General features: G+C 39.0%; 1 protein-coding gene across 1 annotated transcript in view; it reads right to left on the bottom strand.

The window, feature by feature from the left end:
- Positions 1-17,098, bottom strand: part of LOC102421755 (protein unc-79 homolog) — a gene marked incomplete at both ends in the record, with an annotated part of 74,773 nt that overhangs the window by 41,649 nt on the left and 16,026 nt on the right. The window contains 6 exons of the mRNA XM_023748248.1: positions 6,611-6,790; positions 7,426-7,627; positions 9,610-9,791; positions 12,768-12,925; positions 16,295-16,443; positions 16,528-16,607. Of these exons, the coding sequence (XP_023604016.1) occupies positions 6,611-6,790; positions 7,426-7,627; positions 9,610-9,791; positions 12,768-12,925; positions 16,295-16,443; positions 16,528-16,607 (951 nt within the window). The remainder of the gene's footprint in view (positions 1-6,610; positions 6,791-7,425; positions 7,628-9,609; positions 9,792-12,767; positions 12,926-16,294; positions 16,444-16,527; positions 16,608-17,098) is intronic.

Below are 17,098 nucleotides of genomic sequence, written 5' to 3'. Positions count from 1 at the left end.
GAAAGGAGACTCCAGACTAGGCCTAACTAGGACATCGGCTCCCCATTTCATTCTATCCCAGTTTGGGTCTAGAAAATAAACCATCAGACTTCACCTTTAAATATGTCAAAATTCTTCTCGTTGCAAGAAGACATTCATTTTATTTACTTTCTTTATTTTTGTTGCTGACACTATTACAGATAAAGTATGTAACCTTAACTTTTCCTGTCAAATCGCATTTTCCTAATGAGTAAGCATTATTTCACAAATGCCCTGTCCTCATATTAGATTCATCTTCGTTGATCTTCCGTGTTTTAAGTTGGCTGATTTTACTTTGCTGTTTCTGAATAGCTAGGAATGAATGCTCCTTAACAAACCATGACATTTACTGAAAAAAGGACTAGCTAATGGGACCTATTGCATAAAGTGGGGGGAACCCTCTTTGCATTCCAATAATTTCCCCTCTGGTTGTGAGCTTTGCCAAGTCTGTGCTCTTTCTTTACAACACTGTAGGCTTGTGGTTGGTGCACGCTTCACAGAGAAGAGTTACCTTAATCAAAGCCATAAGAAAAATGATCTTAGAAAAGTTGACATTTTCTTTATTGTTCAAGACAACAATTAGTTATCTAAAAGGTTACAAAATTTCCATTTTTAAATTAAATGCGTACAATATTTTCTCTAAGGTGTGACCATTAAAACACTTTTGAATTCTATTCCATAAAACTCCTGTATCTGTTTTAACTATAGAGATTTAATGTGTTAAGAGATTTGATCACTTCTGTAAAGAAAAAGGTAGGCACCTTTTTAATCACAAGGTAGAGAGAGCTATCCTACCATAACTTGAACATGGACTGGGCCCATCGCAATCTGTCCACAGAGTGGTACAACCGATCGAAACTCCAAAGTATAGTACAATTTTATTTATTCAAACAGTTTGGAGCCAGGCAGGATCAGGATCTGCTTTTCCAGACTTAGCTCCTATCACTCCGTCCACCCCAAATGTTCAGCATCCTTACAACCTGGGCTACTCACAGATCTCAGAATGTCACCAACATTTCCCATCTTTGCCTTTGCTCACGTTCTCTCTTCACCTTGTAGAGTGGTCTCCACCCCATCCCCAATTTAACCCTCTGGATCTGGTCCCCAGAAGCCATTCTTATTACCTGTGCCCACCTTCCTCTCAGCAACTGGATGTGATCCCTAAACTAAAAATGTCCAAGGAAAAGAAAGGAGGGAAGAGGGCAGGGAGGAAGGGAAGAATGAACAGAAGTTTCCTATAGCATTTCTTAACTCCCCTGTAACAAATAGCTATTATGCAAGGCAGAACGTTTTATTCATTCACTTACTTATTTCCCCTATAAGAGCAAAGGCTTCTTGAAGGCAAGTGCTATGCTTCATCCATTTTTTATAACCTCCAGAGAATATGGGGCCGTGTCTGACTTATAGAAGTAGCTTATTATTCATAAATGTCTACGTATACTGAACTCAAATAAATATTTCAGATCTTGTCTTCTCTATAGGAGAAAAACTGATGAAGTTTCCAAACAGCAAGGAATGTTTGGAAACAGCTAGGGAACATTCCTCTGTATAAGTCAACTCACAGCCACCACTGTCAAACCAATGTGACAAGTAGAGGAAGAAAGGACCCCTTCCACGAGCTTACTCTGCATTCGGTCGAGAGAAACCAAGAATTACACCCTATAAATGAGGTTGTATTATTTCAGTAGGTCTGGCCACACTGCCTCACTGGTCTCCCTAGCTCATTAACTCAAAGCTTCATTCACAGTTCTGTTGTGTGTGCACATGGCCACAGAGGCTGTAAAGTTGAGGCTGGTGACTAACTCTGCATCCTCATATGCTCCCCATCCCTGCCTTTGCCTCTTCCTACCCCACATCCTGTCATTTGGGAAACTGTCATTTCCCAAAACCATCATTTCAAACAAGGGCATTCCTACGAAAAACAACTGTACTCTTTGATTTATTGGATCGAAATAATCAATAGGTATTTTGAAGTTGGTGAAGATGTGAATTGTAAACCATCTTTCTAGGAAAAAAGAGGGAGAGCCCAAAAGAGAAGCAATTTAGAAGTCCAGGCTGGAACCTAAGAGGGAAGCAGGAAAGGTCAATACGAATTTCACCAATGTTACCAAGCATTGGGTACCGAGCCTGGGGCACCTTCTCTTACTGATACAAATTCAGACCAAGAGATCTCAGGATTTCTCTACGGGCTGGAGTAGAGCATCCATGTCCCTGTAGGGATTAGGATAGCTCTAGACCAGGGGTGGGCAAACTTTTTGACTCAAGGGCCACAATGGGTTCTTAAACTGGACCGGAGGGCCGGAACAAAAGCATGGATGGAGTGTTTGTGTGAACTAATATAAATTCAAAGTAAACATCATTACATAAAAGGGTACGGTCTTTTTTTTTTTTTTAGTTTTATTCATTTCAAACGGGCCGGATCCGGCCCGCGGGCTGTAGTTTGCCCACGGCTGCTCTAGACCAATCTGTAAGTTCTAACCGGAAAGATCCTCTGGTCTGGATGCTCATGGCTTACTGGATGCTCACTGTAGCAGACCTGAATGCCCAGGTCAGCTCCGTAACTAGACTGGTATGCTCATGTCATCCCAAAGAGTAGGAATATCCTAAAACCAATTCCTCAGGAGGAGGCTATAGTGGAAAGAAAGCAAATCAAGTCTCTTGGACTCAAGTCTCAGTTCTATCCCTAACTAGTTACACGTGATCTTCAGCAAACCACCTAAGCAGAATTCCTTAATTCTTCAGGACCTCTGTTCCTGTCCATATATAAAGTGAAAAAAATAATACTTTACATATATCCATAGTTGTAAAATCAAAATTAGATGATTTGCATAAAAACACTCTTCATAGATAGAAGCACTATACATATATGAAATATTATTATTTGCCTACTACTGTTTAATTATTCATTCCAGGAGGTAAGGAACAAGATATAATTAAACCCCATGTGATTCCATGGAGTGGTGATTGTTTGTTCAGCATTACGCATCATGTTCAGCATTGGTGAAATTTGTATTCAACATTAACATTCATCAGATGTTCTGAATCATCAAAGACAAAGAATTCCTGGTTCTCACAGCATTAGTGAAAATACAAGTTATATCTAATTAGGATTAAACCAATTTCAGATTAGCAGGTAAAAGTGTATATTTCATCAATTGGGATTAAATAAAGGTGTAGAGCTCCTACTAGCATTTACCACACATGCCTTGCAAGGGAGACCAAGACATCTGGGCTTGCGACCCAGAGCTGTTTGTTACCAACAAACCTGTGGCACTTACTCTTCTCTGGGAACCTCAGTTTCCTCTTCTGTAAAATGAGAATATTAGCCTACTTCTAATATTTCAGCTATTTGACTCATAAATGTCATGGAGGAATGCAGTTCTTCGCTAGCCTTGCAGAGTATACCTTCTATACAAGTGTATTTCCATTGCAAATTTGCTGTGCATGTTCATATCAGAGAGCCATAAATTATAAATCCAGTGACAAAAAGTTCAGCCTTTACTTCAGGCCTAATCAATACAAGGTCTTGCACAGAGGAGCTCATGATCTGCACCAAACAAAAGTATATTCAATAGCAAGTTCTTCAGTTTCCATTTAATTATTATCTTAAACCATCCTGTAGTCTTCTGACTGTCCTGGTATGTCTTTGCTTCCAGGTTAAAACATTCAGTGTCCAGTGAATAATAATACAAAACTGAAAATCTAGTTTCAAATCATCTTATAAGCAATTTATAAGTTTCCAAATCTATAGAAGTTTTGCTTATGGTAGGGTCATGTAAATGATATTTATGTTTAATATGAACAATGCTTTTATTTGCCCCTTTTCCATCTTGTCACTTTTGATGGGACAATTAGACACTTGAAGCTTTTCTTCACTTTAAGAAACATATACACACATTTTCCCAAAGAGATGTGAGAGGTTGGATTATTATAATGGGTGATAATAATTACAGACTAGCTTTTCAATTCAGCCTTATGACAAAAAGAAAAGATGGGGTCAAATAAAGATAGTTTGTGAAATTGCATAAGACCATTCTCAAAAAGATCTAACTGAAGGGGACCTGGATGGATTTCACATTTGCAGTGAAGTCAGAATCAGATGTTCTTATTTTATCTTTCTTCCATCTCAGCACAGGTGAGGCACAAGCGATGCACAAAATAAGGTAAGAGACTCTGCCAAGTATTTGCTATCCCTTTTTTCTCATCAATTTTAAAAGAGAAAATACACTCTGGCCAACATCTACCATCTGCAATCATAATCTTGTGCTCCTCCCCCATCCCTCACCGTCTCTCTTTCTAGAGTCATTTTTGTAACACATAACAAACACACAGTCTTCAAGGTCTCCCTACTTGAAATTTTCCTTCTGAGGCCATTCTGAAAACTTTACCTTAAAACTATTCTTAGAAAATAATAATAGAAAAACAAAATCTTTGTTAGCATGAACCATAGATGGTAGTGACCAAGCTTGTTTCTGACAAATAAGCAGGTACTCAGAACCTTCACAGTTTTCCCAACAAGTTATGGGACTATTTGTGTGAATAACATTCAGTCTGTAATAGTCTTGCCTTCGGCCCTTAGGATAATTCAGGAACATCAAATGACAGTTACACTGTGCCAAGCTGGATGTGATCCCATGATGCGCCAAACAATGGAAACTCTTTCTCTGAGACAGAAAGGCATGTAGAGCTGCAAAGAATCAGGAATGACTAAGGCGATGGGTGAATGATGGTGGTTCAAATGTATAACCTTTTAAAATGCAAATGAAATGTATGTTTTTTCCTATAGCAGATATATATGAACATAATATTTCTATGTGTAAATACACATACAAATATAAGTACTAGGTATGGTTCTAGTCATATTGGCTCTCTGGGGAACAGTGCGTACTCAGGTAACAAGATGCTTCTTACTGGACCAAAAGTTACCAGCATCAAAAGCCATCTGCTAATATTAAAGGAATTGCTATGTCAGGGGCCCAGATGCTGGAGCACCTGGGGAAGACCTTGGAGCTTGCCAAACCTAACTATATCACCGTGGTCCAGTTAGAGACACTGCACTCTTTCCTTTGTCCACCTGTGAGAGACAGTTGCACACAGCCCTTCAAGTCAGAAGTACCCACCTGGCATCTGTTCGGGTGTCCCACCGAGAGCTGGAGCAGACTGCTCTTGCCTGGTCAACCTCACAGCTTAAAAATCAACAACAACTCTATTTAAATAAGCATTAAAAACAAGTTGAGCCTAGAAAATATACTTAGTGCTAACTGCATTGGATAGTAGGGGCAAGTTTAGTTTTCCTATTTGTAATTAACATCACATAGTAGATGTTTATATCACAAAAGTTTTGTGGTTTCATTTGAATCTCAAGAACATCCTGCAATGTTACTTTAATTCTTAACCTTCAGAATTGTCACGTGAATCAATTAACAAGAAATAACAATAAGTAAACTGTATATCCCAACCTGATCAGTTAGATTCTAAAAGACCTGGGACGTTCTTATAGAAATTGTAATTTATTTGATTGAGGTATTGGATTTTAGGATCTGATTCAGTTTCATCTGGGGCCTCACATTAGCACAGGATATTCTGAAATGGGCACCTGTTATTATCTTTGCTCTCTGAACACCTAGATTATTGATTGCTTACAGGGCTTTTATTGATTCTTCCAAAGTTCAAAACACTACATATCCTTAGCTTGTCGAAAAATAGAGGAAAATGCAATAAATAAAATCAAATCATATTTATGATTTAAAATGGTCATGTTACAATAAGGCTGTCTTCTAATAAGTGCCAATGAAAAAGCAAACTTTTCAGCTTCTAACAGGATAAGAAATATATTTTATGGGGTTCTTTTATTAACTTCACAGCAGTTAAAAATTAAAAATTAAGTCATTTCATAAGTTTTACAAGTTAGCAATGTATTTAAACATATCCATTCACTAATATGATGATTTACTTATGAATTTTTAATTATTTCCCATTCATGAGCTATTGCTAATCATTAGAGTTCATCTAGTGATTTGGTAATTTAAGAGAAATTTTGTTCTCTTTAACAATGCAATAAAAAGAAAGACCTTTAGAAAACAAGTATATATGGTCTTTTTTTTTTAAGTTGGCAATGAAGCTTGTTTAAGTTGGGCAAAAACTCAACTTCTCGGCCTAATTTGTCTTTGCAAAAGCAACCATTACTATTTGCTTGTCTGGAAGCTGGTTTGGCTGCCTCTACCATGCATTAAATGACAACGTCAAAGTCTTCTCAGGAATCTCTTATCCAGGCTGGTGCAAACTTCACATTTGAGCACTTAGGAGCAGATGCTTCTTTCATGCCAAGCATCAATGGGTTTGCTGCCTCCACATTTCAAAACAACCTACTGAATCGTCTACTGTTAGATCAAGGCTTTGCTTCACCCAAAAACTGGAAAAAGCCACCCAGGGCGCTAACGCCCCTGGGGTGACCCTCTAGGGAATCCGAAGGCCAAACCTGATGACCAAGCTGTTTGCTAAATTCGCTACTCTCTGTGCACATTCAACAAGACAAGTCAGCCTCAGAAAGACGTTAAACAGATTTAAGGGAGGATGAAAGAAGATACTCAACGGATTTTGGAGGTTAGGGTCTCGGGGAGGGAGAGCGCCCTCTTGGACTCCGCGGGCCCTTTCACGCTGTCCCTCAGGGAACGCACACTCTTCTGGCGGTTCCTTGCAAAGCGAGCCCTCTTGATCTTCCACAGCGCGGTGTCGCTGAGGTTGGTGACATTGGTCCTTACAGCAGTGATAGCTTTGCAAAAGGAATTAGAGGTTATCATTTTCCTTAACTCCTATGTTATGCAACTAGCTTAAAACCATTCATCTGTGTATATTTTTCAGTATTACAAACCATCTTTCATGGATAGATGACTCATTCACCTTTCTCTCTTCAGGAAAGCTTATATGAAAAATCATGACTATTGCCTTTCATGACTATTGGCTAAATAAGATTAAATTATCTGATTTTGTTATCACTGGATAACTAGCTGACTGACCAAAGTCTGTTCCCCATCTAGTCAGAGCTGTAGGTACCTGATTAAGAAGCATGAGAGAGTGAATTTGGAAGGTGCAAATATCTCTTACAAACTTGCTCACAAGCATTACAATCATGATGATTGAGTAGCATTTAAGGAACACACAGTCACAATTGTTTCTCACAAGTCCCCAAAAGGAACTAGAAAAATTGGGATTTCGGAATGCCAGAAAATAGTTCATCTGAGGGTGATTACAGTAGGTATTCAACAAACATTTGAGAGATGAAGTACACGAAGTCAAGGCATCCTCCATAATGGGAAATCGAACTACACACATAGTATCTTCCGCTTATCTAGCAAGCACAAGCATAGGAACCTCGACTCTATACAGCAAGTTCTTCCTTTTGCTTACTTGTAGGAAAAGGAAATTCTTTGTTACAATCCAAATGCAGCTGAGCTTCCAAAGAAAGTGTCTCAAATCTGTTGACAAAGAACTCCCAGCTCAGCGCAGGAATATCTTGCTTGAGAAAATGCAAGAGCAAAAGCTTGCTCAATATTGTGGGTCGATCTTTAACCACAGTATCAAACTGGAAGTCAAGACAAAGACACAGACCCTGGGGAAAAGGAGGGGGAAAGCAAAGTCAGATGTAAACATCTAAGTTGCTTCAAAGCAAATACACTAAGCAAAGTCAGTGGAACAAAGCAAACTCCTCAATCTATATTTATAATGTAGAATGAGCACACTGAAAGCTTTCTTGCTGCAAATTTTGGTAGGAAAAATACAAAAGAGAAGCTTCTCCTAATTGTAGAGTAGCCCTTAAATTTTGACTTAGAAATCTGAACTAAATGTATGTTACTAATTTTTTTTACTCAAATATCCTCAAACCAATGTTTCTTTTCTTAATGTCTGTAGTTTCTATCAGAGAAGCATAGTTCCAAAGACACATTTTAGAATACACAAAAAGGTGGTCTTTAAATTTCCTTTCAATGTTAAATTCTAAAATTTAGAATTAAAATTTCTAAAAGAAATTCAGATTTTAGAATTCTTTTAATGATTTTAAAAGAACCTAAGTCATCTTCTTGGAATGTGAGTAAAACATAGAGTTTTAAAAAAGCAAAGGTATAATGGGTTGAGCATCTATTTCTCTAGTATATAAGTCTACGATTCCCTTTTTTAAAAAACTGCAATTCATCCTATTAATTCATCCACCTCTCATCTAATGAGTGCCTCCTATGTTCCAGGCCCTGAGCAGCGGTAAGACATACAACCACCTAGTCTTATTAAGACCAACAGAGAAGGACTATCCAGAAAACAACTGGAAGTTTTTACAAGGAAGGGTGAGCATCCATAGGCAGCACAACCCTAGAATATTTCAGATCCTGTACCATTGCCCTTTCTTCTTAGTCTTTTTTACAAGAACCCTTCCACTGATTGGGAGGCAGTGTACACACACACACACACATACACACACACACACAGAGTTAAGAATATGACTTTATTATGAGTCAGACCTGAGTCTTCTCTACCACTTACTAGCCGTGTGACTCTGAAATTACTTAACCTTTCTAACCCTCAGCTTCTCTATCTGTAAAATGGGAACACACTAAAGGTTATTGTGGGGATTAACTGAAATAATGCAGGATCGGACACTTTTAATACACTGCCCTGAAAACACAATGCCTATTTGATAAATGTTAGCTCTTGCCATTATTAACTTTAATAATAATGAAATAATGATAAATCAGGTGGCAATGGGGAAAAACAGAAGATCAGGACTTTGGAGGTTCTAGTTTTGGTTCTCCCAAAATTCACTCTGTGTCCTTTGATAAGTGACATTATCTCTCTGAGACCTGGTTTCTTCAACTATAAAATACATGTGCCAGCTGGCCAGTGTGGTTCAGTGGTTGAGCATCACCCTATGAACCAAGAGGTCACAGTTGGATTCCTAATCAGGGCACATGCCTGGGTTGTGGGCTCGGTCCCCAGTAGTGGGTGTGCTGGAGGCAGTCAATCAATGATTCTCTCTCATCATTGATGTTTCCATCTCTTTCTCCCTCTCCCTTCTTCTGAAATCAATAAAAACATATTTTAAAAATAAATAAATTTTTAAAAATACAGGAGCCAAATAAGATAAATATACAACTCTCTCCAGGTCTTATAATTCATGTTACTTTGGCTTTAATTTGTAGCATTTCATTTTGGCAGCATATTTACCTTCTCATGGTTTGCCTTGATTTATAATTTACCTGATTTCTCTCAGAAACTAGCCTCAATTAAAAGGACTTTTAGCCCAGAAACCAGTGAAATGGTATAAACAAACTTAATTTAATAATCTGCCACCAAAAAAAGTTATACAATAATTCCATTTGTCAGAAGTGATTCAGCACATAGACAAAGACTGAAAAGAAAGTATCAACATATAAAAATAAGAGGTCTGTTAATACAATGTGATCCTGAGATGTTTTTCCCAACTTAAAAATTTCCACCATCATCATCATCATCATCATCATCATCATCATCAGTAACCGTGTTTACGTGACACATAACTCAGGGTTTAGCAGAGCAGAGCAGGTTACACACACTGAGGGACGTCACCTGCAACGCCGGCCTCTTTATGGTGTCCAGCAGGAGCCCAGCCCTGGTAGCCACTGCAGGGTTGACGTCCTCCACAGCCGCCAGAAAGCAGCAGAAAGCGTGTGCCAGCGAGTACTTCAGCAGGTGGTTTTTGGTCACTGAGTGAATATCCAGAAATCGACAAATTACAGCCACCTTTTCCACTGAAATGTAAAAGGCAGAGGACAAAAAAATGACATCTATTTAGACAGTCTGAACCCACAGAGATGGGGTAACTGGACCCCCAGACACTGATTTTAAATACCAAGAGGGACGTCTAGTGCCTCCTTTTGAGTGATCCGTGCAGCACAGACCACCTCTACCCAGTGCAGTATTTTTGTCAGGCAGCCTTGATTTAGTCTGGGTTGTCTCTCTTTTTTTTTTTTTATATGGTCTTTCCCATTGTTTAACTTCCAGCTGTGTTTCAAACTATTCAAAATGCCTCCATGCTCATTTCTTTGTCCATTCCACAGAGGTTCCACAGGGAGGTGGGAGGTACCCGCCAGTCCTGGCTCTAGATTCTGGACCCTCCACTCCTCTTAGCGTGTCATGATGTGAAGTGGCAACCAGTCTTCCCGGGGCTGTACAGCGTACGTCTTCCATAAAATAGATGCGCCCTACTTGATAGATTTCTAATTATTCTGCAAGTCTATGTTAAATGATTCCAGCCACTCTTAAAACGAGCTTGATAAAAAGCCATAGAAGCAACATAGTTCCATGCAAATAGAGATGGTTCAGTATTTTGCTTAAGCTATTCTAGCAGCCTAGAATATTCTTTCTATTCTTCTCTGCTAATGGACATTCTACCATCCTTAAAAGAACCTGCTGTTTAAATTCTACATGTTCTGTGAAGTCCACTCTGACTTCCTAGAGTGGTCTTTCCATACCATAAACTCCTGCAAAAATACTATTCATTGCCCTGGCTGGTTTGGCTCAGCGGATAGAGCATCTGCCTGCGGACTGAAGGGTCCTGGGCTCTGTTCCAGTCAAGGGCACATGCCTGGGTTGTGGGCTTGATCCCCAGTAGGGGGCGTGCAGGAGGCAGCTAATAAATGATTCTCTCTCATCATTGACGTTTCTATCTCTCTCTCTCCCCTCTCCCTTCCTCTCTGAAATGAATAAGAATATATATTTTTAAAATACTATTCATTTAGATATGGCGTTTGTGTGTTCATATTTAGCTGTATGACATATCTTCTTTTGTGATCTTGAATTATATTTACACCTTTATAGTTTCTTAACCTTTTACATGTTTGTATTTGGTCCCATCAATTAAATTGAGAGCTTCTGAGAGCAGGAGTTTGCCCTTATACTCTTTTTATTAATCCCACATTTAGTAATTATTCAATAAATCCACTAATTCACTTATTTTAAAGACACCATCCTAGGTACTTGTTGGGGAGATGGAAGTAAATGGAAAAATGAACTGTTAGGGACTGAATTATTGTGCCCCCGCCCCCAAAATTTACACATGAAGCCCTAACCCCCAATGTGATGGCATTTGGAGTTGGGACCTTGGGAGGTCATTAGGTTTAGATGAGGTCATGAGGGTGGGGCCCCCATGATGGGATTTGTGTCCTTATAAAAATCAAAAGGAAAACTAGACACAGGAAGAAAGTGACCATCTACAAGCCCGGAAGAGAGCCCTCACCAAGGAACTGCATTGGCTGGCACCTTGATTTTGGACTCCCAGCCTCCAGAACTGTGAGAAATAAACTCTGTTGTTTAAGCCACCCAGTCTATGGTATTCTGTCATGGCAGCCCAAGCAGACTAACATGGGAATCATTCACAGGTCTTGACTTCAAAGTCAAGTCTGCTAAAAGAGATAAACAGGTACAACTATAACCAAAATGTAATATAAAAAGCTGTAAGTGCTGTTAGTGATGTATAAATAAAATGCTATGGGAGCTTGGAAGATTAAAAACAACTTTCCACCAAGGGAACCGAGAAATGGAACTCAATGGGGGCCTTTGAAGATGGTTCAAACGGAGATGGCATTTGAGTGGGTTCTAGAAGGGAAGAGGATTTCAGACTGAGAACAGAGACTGGCCAAGATATGGGTGAGGGGCAGTAGGAAGCAATGAGGAAAGTACAATGGCAGGTGAAGAAAGATGAGTGAGAAATGAGGCTACAAACACGAGCAGTCAGACCATGGGAGGTTTTGAATGTCCATTTAAGGAGTCTGAACTTTATTCTCTAGACATTGAAAACCCATTAAAATGTTTTGAATAGAAAAACAACATAATCAGAGCTGTGAATATTTTTTTTTTTTGCTTTTGTTACTGGCGAAATGGATTAGCACAATTTAAAAACATAAAGAGGCCATCAAGAGAGCTGATGTTGCTAAGGATGTGCAAGTGCTCAGAAAACAATGAGCACAGGCCATTGAAGAGGCAGAAAAATTGTTGTTGATTCGGATGAACAAAAAACAGTTAGCCAGTGATAGCATTTTGGAGACAATGATATGTGAAAAAGTGAAGGAGCTGCATATTGACCACCTGAGAGGCACCCCTGAACAGAGTACTCAAAGTGATTCATTGAAGGCTAGCAGGGGGTGATTCAAAAAATATAAGAAAAGAAGTGTTTATTTGTAGATTAAACAGTATATTCGACATGTACTGTATATAAGAAAGGTTAAAACAGGGAGTCCTTTGGGGGTCTGGAACAGATTAATTCAATTTACATTATTTCTAATGGGGAAAATATGATTCGGTTTTCAAACAAATTGCTTCTCGAACAACCTTCTGGAACTAATTAAGTTGAAGGACCGAGGTTCCACTGTAATCAGTGTTTTTAACAAACACTCCCAGTAATGCTGATGCAAGTAACCCATTAGGTTGACCATTTAAGCCAGGACCCATGTGAAAGTAAACAGTGTATAATTAATAAACATACCTGGAGGACAGGCATAAACTGGGACTACCCTAGGCAAACTAGACAGGGCCACCCTCCCTAAAGATCACTCTGCAAAATATTACTATTGACAAAGCTCAGCTAAGTAGACACAACAAAGAATACCGGCAAGCAGGACAATGCCCTATAGAAAGAGGGAAGGAAAATGGAAGGCAGAAAGAGATCTCATAACTGGACATCTGGTTTGTAATGTGATCCAGAGAGAATTGTTATAACACAGAGGTACCTGCTTCAAACCTCATCTTCCAGTCTTTGCTGTTGAAGTTGCCGTTTATGATTGTCCAGAAGATGTCAGCACCATGAGGAAGCGACAACGCATGGAGCAGGAGAGGAACCGCCAGTGAAGATAACTGGGAGAAGTCGGATTTGATGACTCTCCACAGGCTGGAAACCAAGAAGCAAAGTGGTTACAGGTATGATAACCTTTTTAGAAAGAAAATACTATTATCTTGATTGATAAGAAGTATAGTTAACCTGTAGATGGTCAGAATGCTTTCAGTGAAATTGCATTCATCCACAAGACTATGATCCTCTGATGAACTTTTCCTATGCTCTGCTCTGTTCATGTCTTTTTAAAGTAATTACTTTTATGTAACAACATAGAAAAACACCACTTAACATTACATTTTAACATAAAAATTTTAATTGTATATTTTAAATTCAAGTCATAAATGAATAATGACTGTTAAATAATATACAAATTGATATTAGTTATGTTAAGATGGTGAAGTGATAGTGATTTTCATTTCTTTTTCTTATACTGAACATCTGGGAAGTTTTGTTGGTTTTGCCTACCCAGCAGCCTTTTCCTCATATTATTCTAACAAGGAGCAACTCTTTCAATTAAGAACAGCCTCTTCAACTGGCAGAGCTGTCAATCAAGCCCCACCCACCCACCCCTTCTCCTATTGTAAGAGTGAACACAAAACTCATGCTGATCAAAGTGCTTCAATGCTGAAAATCGAGTGATTAGTCAAGGGGTGGACATATGACGTAAGTATGGGAATGCCGGAATCCTTGTCCAGGTATTGATATGGGCTCTGGGACAGAAAGATCTCTCTCCTTCTCACAGGAACAGCCTGCTGAGAAGCAGCCAATACAGATGGAATGAGGCTAAGTGATGGTGAGGGAGGGAGAAAGGGAGAGGAGACAGAAAGAGAAAAAAGGAGAGAGAGGGAGAGAGAAATCCCTAGTAACACCTTGTGAGTGCCAGCCCTGCCTAAAACCAGATGACTTCTGGTCAAAAATGTACCTTAACAAGTTTAGCTAAGTTCCTATCAATTTCTACCAGAATAATTCTGAAGGTCTATTTTTACTAATCCTATATAATAAAAGCATAGTATGCAAATTGTCCCCTCAACCGGGAGTTTGTCTGGGAGTTTGACCAGGGGGTGGGGTGGGCCGGGGAAAGGGAGGGAGGCCCCGGCCAACAGCAGCTAGGGACCCTACCAGTGCAAGAATTTTGTGCACTGGGCCTCCAGTAATATCTAAGCAGTTTCAAGTCTTTTATTCATTTATTTAAAGTATGCCTTTTGTTTGTTTTTGTTGTTTTATTTTGTTGTCTTTTGGCTCCAGAATTAATCCAGAATTGAAACTATTTGTGACTTTAAAAAATTCATAATGTACCCCTAAAAGATGGGAGGAGTGGCACAGTATCTCCAATTTATGGAGAATACAAGTCACTAAAGTTGCTGGTATCTCGGAAGACATACTAGACTTATAGGATGAAAAGGAGTAATTTTCAAATGCCATATGCTATAACTGAATTGTGGAAATCAGAAAAATATGGATCTAGTCTGAACCCTGTCATTAATTAACTGTGTAACCAAGTGTAAATGTAACTTGTCTGAACTTCCACTTCCTCCTAATGCTGGTTGTATTAAATGTTAGACACACAGTAGGTATTCACAAACCTTACACTACTATTACCATAGTGAGGCTAAGGACGAAGATACTTCTCTACAACAACAAGCCCTACGGAGAATGCAAAGGAAAAGGAAGGCATGATCTCTGCCCTCATGGAACTTTCATTTCAGTAGAAGGAAGCAAATTGTATATGGCACGAATAGAAAACCGTCTCAGTGACAAAAATCCCTGGACTCTTCCAACCCCATACTGCTTTCTCGGGTCCCTACAGCAGCTTTGTTTGAAAAACAGAAGCATGTCCTTTCTCCAGATCCTTTCATTGTCCCTCAGGGTTTTTGAGGGTGAAACCTGGGCTAGGTAGCCCAAAGGCTAAGGCAGAGATGCCACGGCATCAATGATCCATTCGTCCCAACTACACCTCCAATAGAGGTGGCTTTCACAACAGAAGTCAGCCCACATCGTCTCCCCACTCTCCTGGAATGGGCAGAGCTTCTACCCAACTCCTGACCCTGTCCCTTCACTGCTTCTGCCTGGATTTGCTGCTTGTCTCATCTGTTATGCTGATCCTTTCAAAATTCTATCATTATCTCAATGCCTATCCAAATGGTATCTACTCCTGAGGCTTCTCTGATCATCCAAAAATGACCTCTCCCACCTATAACTACACAACACAGTCACCCATCACACATCCCTGGGATTGACAGTAACATATATACATAGGTGACCATGTGGCTTCATTATCCAAGATCTCAGTCTACTATATATTTATTATTTTGAAGTTATTATGAAAATCATCCCCTCTTCACGCTCAAGAGTAGACCAATTTGAATAATAAACTATGTGGTCACGTTCTGTACACATACTATTCACCTTCTTCCAAACTAGATTGCAAATTACCAAAATGAATATTGTAAGCCCTCAATAATATTTTTGAATGAATACATGAATGAATGAACAAAATGAATAATGACAATAGAGCCTCAACTTGGTTTAGTTACCAAGTTAATCTAAACCAACCTTTTCCTTTTTTAATCACTTCATTCCCTTATATATAAAAATGAGGATACTATTTTTCTAACTTATTTCCAGGAAGATTGTAACAAGTTATTTTAAAGTTCTTAAGAAGAAAACCACTATGTAAATCCAGGGCAATATTTTCTTGTTTTTCTCAGAACGCCTGGGCAGTCTTTAAAAAAATACATTATCAGATAATATGTGGAGAGATTTTAGATGTCTATTAGCAGTTCTATTTCAAGTAAGAAATTAAGTCCTTACTCAATTATACTTGGTAAATATTAACTTAGTACCTGTTGACATTTTTCTAGGTTACACTATATTCTGTTTCTTTAATTTATCTTCATTATTGGAAGTATTACAGATGTCCCCTTTTACTTCCCCAATGACTCCCTCCACCAGGTACCTGCCCACCCCCAGGCCTTCACCACGCTACTATCTGTGTCCATGGGTTATGCATATATGCATAGAAGTTCTTTGGTTAACCTCTCCCCACCCACCCGCCACCCCCGTCTTCCCTCTGAAATTCATCAGTCTGTTTCATGCTTCTATGGCTCTGGATCTATTTTGTTCATCAGTTTATTTTGTTCATCTAGGGTACACTATATTCTTAAGCCATCTAACAACTGAAAGGCATCACATAATCTTTATTTTGCCTTTTCTATTTCTATAGTATTTAGCAAAGAAAATTACTATTATTCATATTGACATACTTAATAATCAAACTAAATAAAAGTAATAAAAGTAGTTCCCATAGATGATCAGGCTGTCCTGGCTAAGAAAAATAATCCAAATAAATTGATACGTGTTATTCTAAAGACTTACATATAAGCAAAAAAAGCCTAACATATAAACAAAAAAAGGAAGACCTACCTTGCAATCAACATATGATCCTGAATGTAGGCTAAAAATTGAGGATGATCTTTTCTAGCAATGTATAAACACTCTCCGTGTAGACAGAGAATCTTCAGACAATTGAGCATATTAAAAAGAATGTCTGGCTCTTCAAACTTAGCCATTTCCTATGCAAAAAACCACATGGTTACGGAATTATCTAAAACAGCAACGCTACCAAACCAAAAATTCAAATATTCCAAAAAATATACCTGGAAAATGGTGTATATTAGTCTCAAAGTTACTGGAAGTTGTTGGTAGCTAAACTTTCTTTCAGTATCGTTCTTTACTGCTGTGAGGAAATAATTACACAGAGGTTAGCATAACTCCTCCTTTCCCCCACCGTTCATGAACTGGTCAAGATCATAAAGCCAAGAGGAGTAAAAACAGATATAGAAGATGTACATTTTTAAAGTGTATAATGTTTTCATTTGCTCTCTAAGTTAGCATATGTCCCTTCTATGATGCAAATGAAGGAAACCTTCTAGATCAGGATTCTCAGCTTCCTTTTCCCACCTAGTCCTCCTGTACTCACATGTCTCTGGCTCCCTGAAGCGACCTTAGCCCAGCCCTGTGCCGCTGTGGGCCACTAGTTCTGCTGCTACCTGGAGGGGCCTGAGGCCTGGCTAGGTATGCTTTCCTAATTGAAAGGAAGACAAGCAGGTATTAAAGAGAGGTATTCAGCCAGAACCGGTTTGGCTCAGTGGATAGAGCGTTGGCCTGCGGACTCAAGGGTCCCGGGTTCGATTCCGGTCAAGGGCATGTACCTTGGTTGCGGGCACA

This window comes from Myotis lucifugus, unplaced genomic scaffold (assembly GCF_000147115.1).
Source record: "Myotis lucifugus unplaced genomic scaffold, Myoluc2.0 scaffold_1226, whole genome shotgun sequence".
Classification (NCBI taxonomy): domain Eukaryota; kingdom Metazoa; phylum Chordata; class Mammalia; order Chiroptera; family Vespertilionidae; genus Myotis; species Myotis lucifugus.
This window is presented reverse-complemented; position numbering and strand designations above follow the sequence as displayed.